This window comes from Ostrinia nubilalis, chromosome 8 (genome assembly GCF_963855985.1).
Source record: "Ostrinia nubilalis chromosome 8, ilOstNubi1.1, whole genome shotgun sequence".
Classification (NCBI taxonomy): Eukaryota; Metazoa; Arthropoda; class Insecta; order Lepidoptera; family Crambidae; genus Ostrinia; species Ostrinia nubilalis.
In genome coordinates, this window is record NC_087095.1 from 5739109 (window position 1) to 5745911 (window position 6803).

At 34.5% G+C, this 6803-nt stretch overlaps 1 protein-coding gene across 2 annotated transcripts; it reads left to right on the forward strand.

Moving 5' to 3' along the window:
- The first annotated feature begins 2291 nt into the window (after window positions 1–2291).
- On the forward strand, window positions 2292–6586 carry LOC135073800 (THAP domain-containing protein 5-like). 2 transcript variants are annotated; one of them, XM_063967983.1, is made up of 7 exons: window positions 2292–2739; window positions 2920–3033; window positions 3268–3512; window positions 3734–3787; window positions 4196–4348; window positions 4820–4906; window positions 5026–6586. In XM_063967983.1, exons 2-7 carry the CDS (start codon window positions 2933–2935, stop codon window positions 5151–5153), a joined length of 768 nt encoding a protein of 255 aa, XP_063824053.1. In that variant the 5' UTR covers window positions 2292–2739; window positions 2920–2932; the 3' UTR covers window positions 5154–6586. The 2 variants fall into 2 exon arrangements, with proteins under 2 accessions (XP_063824053.1, XP_063824052.1); XM_063967982.1 differs by having other exon boundaries at window positions 2292–3033.
- The last annotated feature ends 217 nt before the right edge of the window (window positions 6587–6803 follow it).

Consider the following 6803-nt stretch of genomic DNA (forward strand, 5'->3'; position numbering starts at 1 on the left):
ATTAGTGTCAATTTTGTTGGGGAGTGTAGACAGTGAAGGCGATTTTCCCGAAAGTAGGGAAATTTTTAATACGTTTTTAATTATTTTATAATTAACAAAAACAAAACGCATCATGTACTTACTTATTTATTGAATTCAAAGTACCTACCTAATAACAATAAGATAAATCGACTTAAAAGTCTCGATTTCATAAAAAAGGAAGTGTATTTGTACGGCGAACAATTGGGAAATAAATTGTCTTGTTACTGGTATGATTCCCGTATTTAATTTTTGAAAGCCAAATTCAAGCAAAATACGCGTCGGATTGTAGTACTTACTTATGAAATGTAACACTGGTCACTTTCTTTCGTTTTTCTGATGTATTTTAGACACCCTTTCACAGCACAAACCGTTTTAATTACCTAATTAAAATTCATTTCAATAAAAATACTGTTTTCTTTCAAAATGACCACAAATCTGCCAGACAAAAAAATAGTGGAAAATTTAGCGATTTTTACGATGGTGCAATTTTTATTAGTGGATTTCTGGTGGTTTTAGAGGTCAATGAGGATCATTTCGATTTTTAGCTGTGAATGCAGATTTATAGGGCTAAGAAATCCTTAATACACAGTGCAAAAATTTTTGTTCTACGACAAAAATTGACCAAGTTATGGCCAAATTACTAAAAAAGTTCACTGACCGCCCGGCGCGGGGACGATGACGTCATTATATCCGATCCGAACGCTGCCGGCGTACTGCGTGGATAGAAAATATTTTTTTCTAGCCAAATTATCAGTTTTAGAGAAAAACTTGTAATGACATTTATTCATCAGAATAAAGTAAGCTATCGATAGGTAATTTTTAAAAATGGAAATTGTGAAAATTAACGCAAAAAATCCATACGCTCATACGATTCAATGGCACGCAGAGACTCGATTGGGGTCGATAGTTGGTATATTTGGCGATTTATTCAAATAAAGTGTACATAAGTGTTGTTAGAGTCATATCTTCTTCCAAGTAAAATATAAAAATGTATAAGTATTAATTTATTTACTTCTAACAATAACTTCTTAACAATATGACATTGCTATGAAAATCATTTCGATGTACACTTAATAGTTTAATACCTACCTGTTATTTAGTTTTTCTGAGTTAAACCTACGCACCTACCTATCTATTCGCCGTTCCCATGGGCGGGCCAGCTGCTGCAGGAAGGACAGCCGCTCCGTGCTGGAAATCTATTTAATCTTAGCCTAGAAGCTGGGTATGACTACCCCGCCCCTCTCCTCTCCCCAGGTCATAAACTGGGCATGACTTCCCCCTCGGCCAGAAGCTGGGTATGATTTACCCCCCCCCCCCCCCCCCGGCCCGAAACTGGGTATGACTTGACCCCTCCCCCTCCCCCCAGGCCAGAAGCTAGGTAAGGCTTGCCCCTACCCCCAAGCCATAAGCATAAGCTGGATATGACTCCCCTTCAGCCAGAAGCTGGGTATGACACCCCCCCCATGCCAGAAATGCCAGAAACTGGGTATGACTTGACCCCCCCCCCCCCCCCCCCTCCCCCAGGCCATAAGCTGGGTAAGGCTAGCCCCTCCCCCCAGCCCTAGAAACTGGTTATGACTTGACCCCTCCCCCCCCCCCCCCCTCTCCCCAAGCCAGAAGCTGGGTAAGGCTAGCCCCTTCCCCCAGTCCATAAGCTGGGTATGACTTATCCCCCCCCCCCCCCCCCCCCGGGCCAGAAACTGGGTATTAGCATCATAATTAAGTATTATTATGTTCAATACAAACAATCATTAAGTTACACTCACCCCAACCGCAACCGCGTCTCCGCATTGCATCGAATCCTATGAAAATGTGGTTTTTGGACATAGCAATACTTATTTTTCACAATTTTTATTTTTAAAAATTACTGGTCGATAGGTTACTTTATTTTGAAGAATAAATGTTATTAAAAGTTTTTTTCTAAAACTGATAGTTTAGCCGGAAAAAAATATTTTCCATCCCATTAGTACGCCGGCTGCGCTCGATTCGGATATAATGACGTCACGCGGCCTTGCGTACGTTGACTTTTAGCGGCAAAAACGGCCTATGTTTATTACTTAATATCTTCGTAAGTAATGGTCCGATTTGGATAATTCAAAAAGATATATCTTTCTTATGTCTTAAAGATTAACGTAGATACTAGTTTTATTGAATTTTCTACAACAGTACTGATCCTCATTCTGGTGGGGAGCTTGATACTTCGTTGGCAACACTGCTGTCAGTTGAGTTTTGTACTTTTGTCTGTGGTCAGTAAGCACAGCAGATTACAGTGGGTAGACACTTCTCATACAAAAACTAGTCTCTATATGTAGCAATTGATATACAACCTTATCCCTTAAGCAATAAAGTGCATTTTGGATTGATTTTACTATAGCAGGGGAACCCGCGGATCAATACCACCATACTAAAAATAATTGTTAGTGTCCTTATGTTGGTAGTATTGTTAGTTTGACAAATGAAAAAAAATGTCTGTCAATTGAGTTTGAGTTTTTAACCGGCGAATTGATTCGTGTGAAGTTATTTTCTCAGATTTGGTGCAATATTACTGTAAATAAACTTTTCTGTCGTTTACGTTGAGTTGATTAAGTTCCTCCGTATCGGGCGTGATAAAGTTTGCTGTTCAGTGTTATGTTTTTTGTGAGATAGAGACTCTTTTAAATAAACTGTGTTTCAACTTCTACAGAAGTTTAAACTCTTATTTACTTTTCTGTTTAATGGGTATGTTATCTACTTACTTGAAATATTACATCTATTACAAATCTATTTTTCATTAAAAACAACCCTATGTGATGAAAATGTAAATGTACTTTCAAAACTGGTAAATGCATGAACCAGGGCATTGACACTGGTTGGAGAGAAATTATAGGCTTTGTTTAATTAATACCTATTTCATTTTAGGCTTCTACTGATAATGGAGAGTAGAAACAACAAGAAGTGCGTTATTTGTAATAAGAGGCGAAGTCGTGGTGGATCACCCTTACTTTTGAGTAGGTTTCCTCTGGATTCTGACCGGTGAGTTTCTAATAACACTCATTTATTACAAGATAATTTTACTGATTGTGTAAACTTAAAGGCTGGGATTAATATTTTTAATCATACAGTAAATAACCATAACCAATTTTTAATTTCAGTATTTTGTTTCGTACTCTGCAAATGAATTGCATAACAATACTAAAAGAAATTAGTTGATGAATAAATTTCAGTTTGTTATTCTTTTTCTTTTCTAATAGGTATTTCTTATTTCAGTTGTCGAATGTGGGTTAAAAATGCTGGCTTAGAAGACTTAGCATATGTACCTATTGAAAAGTTACACCAACTGAAGTTTGTTTGTGGTGGGCACTTCACTCCTGAATCCTTCAATGCCAAAGGAACTCGGCTGAAGAACTCAGCTATTCCAACACTGGAATTGAGCAATCCCATCTTGCCAGATGAAGTTTTGACAGAGTTTCCTCTTCATGTAAAAGACTCCAATAAAGAAAACCTCAAGACAGGTATGATGATGACTTCAATTATTTTTTTTAAATTTAATTTACTATCTATCAATTTTTCTGAATTATTTAGATGTCTTAATTAATTTTCTTTGGTTTCCAAAACAAACCAACCGAATGCAATTTAACAAGGTTCTTTCTTTGTAACCACAAACATGTGTTGTATGCTTATCAATAAATAATATATAATTTCAATTATTAATTATATCTATACTTTGTTACAGTTCTTTATGATCATTCATATTGCATTCCAAAGAAGTCAAATCCAGTTGAACGAGGTATGTTTATCTAAAATTATACTAATAATATAAAAAGGAAATATTTAATTGTTTGTTTGTATTTGATCGGCTCCGTAACTCGAGCCAAGATAGCCTAAAGTGCGGGTTAGAACCCCACAGCTTGAATATTGTAGTAAACCCACTCGTAACACAATTTAGCTTAGAATGTGTGTTGAGTTAGAGGGACTTTAGTAATTTGTGTAATACAAATTCTTCAAAAAAAGTACCGGACCAATTTGAAAAATTTTAGGCAATCTACATTAATTAGCCAGGTCAGCTAGTTTAATAATATTTATAAGCTAGTAATTTTTAATGTGAGCAAGACATGTACTAGACTGATTGTACCCTAAAGTTGGGTAAGAACATGACATTTTATTACCCAATTCACATTTCATTATCTGCTTTCAGTTCCCCTTACAACTACAACCAAACAACTAAATTCAACATGTTTGGGAGCTGTGGATATACCAGATTCTGGTATTTCTGCGAAAACAACTTTTGAACCTCTTCCTTCTACTTCCAATGCACCAGAACATATGACCTATAAACCCATTACTCATGGTAAGTGTACAAACTAATTATTTACCTTCTAAAATATGCCTTCCCTCAAACTAAAGAATGCCACCCTGGATGCGTTCTGCAGTCTGCAGTCAGGTCAAAATGAACTTATATGTACAACATTCTAGGTTTCTGTACATTTTATATTAATGCGATTTGACCGTGCGGATACGAACAAAGAACGCAAAGCACACGTGACTGATTGCCTTATCACGACCACTTACAGATTGTCTTGACATACCCGCAGACCGCATCCAGAATGCAGAACATTAAAACCTCTAAATGCCTTTAATTTAATATTATGTCATTGTTATTGAAGGTGGGCCCACGCTTCATATTTTATGAGAAGAGCTATCATTATCCTGTCTTTGCATTTTTTTAAAACTTGATAATGATTGATTGATTTGGAAATAATATGTTTCATAAAACAACAAAATAAATTTTAAACTAATTTGCATATTTATAATATTTCAGATGATAAAAACATTTGCCATCAAGATGCACAGGCAGAAATATTAGTCCACAGTTATAAAAGACCTAAGAAAAACATTGAAATGAAAGGTAAGATAAAACATACCTAATTTAAAAAACTAAGTAAAATTGCTGATTAATAAACCAATATTCAATTCAATTTGCTTTAATGTTGTTTTTTTTTACTAATGGAAATGTTTTTATTACAGACACTTCATCAACATTTACAATTAAAGAGAAGAGGCTTTGGCGACAGTTACAAAATGCAAAAAAAAACAATAAGGAATATAGCGAAGGTAGTTGCAGAAGAACACAACAGAAATTTTTTAAATATTAAAAAACTGAATAGTACCATTGTAAATCCAACATTCAAAACTAAGATGAGGGTGAAGTATGCTGCGCATGCTCTGAGTAATACCGTGGCAGCTATTTTAAAAATGATGGCATGGAAAGAAGTTTCTGATTGCAATGATACAGCATTTGTGATTGAACAGTTAGATAAACTATTTGATTGTACAAATGGTCCATCATCTTTAAATGACGTAAAGAAAGGGATCCGGGAAAATGTTTCCACATCAAGTAATCACATTGAGTCTTGGACCTTTTATACTGATAAGTTAAAAACCATAAAATTTATAACAGCAGAAAACACGATACTAAAAAATGTTAAATGCGTAAAGGGATATCAAATATCTATCAAATCCTTAAACGATATTTGGGAAAAGTTAAAGAATGAAGGGTTTAAATATATGAACCTTAGACAGTTTAACCAAGACTCTCTGGAAAACTTATTTGGAATCATTAGGCAACACAGTGTAACCAATAGAAATCCCACTATCACGCACTTTACTGCAGCGCTTAAAACAAGCATGGTTACTGGGCTGAAAGTGCCTCATAGCAGAAGTGCTAATTGTGAAGCAGACAACAATAAACATATGCTGGAATATAAAGACATTTTAAAAACTAATTTAAAAACAACAGAAATAAAAATTAATGTTCAAGATTCCACAGACACTGAATTTTATCCTGTGTTGTCTATCCCGGACCCTGAAAACTTAGAACAGCCCATTGAAAATTTGTGTAGCCTTGAAAACCAACCAGTAGTATATGTAAGCGGGTATTTAGCTGCCAAACTATTACAGAACAGTTCTTGTTTAATTTGTGAAGAGTGTTTGAGCGTGAAAACTCCTGTTGACAATGATTTGTATGCATATATATCTCTTCGCGAATGGTGGCATGATAAAAAAAGTCTCGTTTATCCAACAATTCAATTATGTACCACCGTAAATGAAGCTAAACAATTTTATCATGACCATATTGCCGACCAGATATATATGGAAAATGTTGGAAAATTCATTTTCTTAATGTTGAGTACAAATTGTAATTTTAGTTGGTTTAAATGTCAACAACATAATAAATAAATTTATGATAAGATGTTTAAAATATTAAGTTACCTTTTTCTAAGAAAAAGTTGTAAAATCATTAATGACAGCCTCATAAAAAGTGAAAACAATTTTGCTGACAAAAGTAAAAAAGCACAGCAACAAAGCATTGAAAAGTAATCTTAGGGCTGAGGTTCGATCAGCTGATAAGAAAATTAAAGATGTTTATAAATAAAAATCCTATTTTTTCTTAGAAAAAGTTGTGAAAATAAAAGTTTACAAAATTATCATTTCTGTACTTTGTTATAATTTTCAATAATTCCTCATGCCTACAACTGCTATGTCATGTTCAATACTTATTGTAATATACCTATTTTATTTCGAAATAAATAATTTACGTTACAAAACTTCGTTTTACTTACACATAGTATAAAATAAAAATAGTAATCATTAAAATATTGAAGGTTCCTATACTAGATATCGATATGCAATTACAACCCTAGCAAAGTATCGATAATCGATAAGTTATTACGAACGTCACTAATACTGTCAGAAAATAAGGCATTATGTTGGTAGCTCCGCCTGTAGTTTGTGCGGTTGGTAAA

Coding starts and splice junctions, on each gene's coding strand:
- LOC135073800 (XM_063967982.1), top strand. CDS start 2,933: ATGGAGAGTAGAAACAACAAGAAGTGCGTTATTTGTAATAAGAGGCGA. Junction 3,034..3,267: donor TTTCCTCTGGATTCTGACCG/GTGAGTTTCTAA, acceptor TTCTTATTTCAG/TTGTCGAATGTGGGTTAAAA. Junction 4,349..4,819: donor CTATAAACCCATTACTCATG/GTAAGTGTACAA, acceptor ATAATATTTCAG/ATGATAAAAACATTTGCCAT.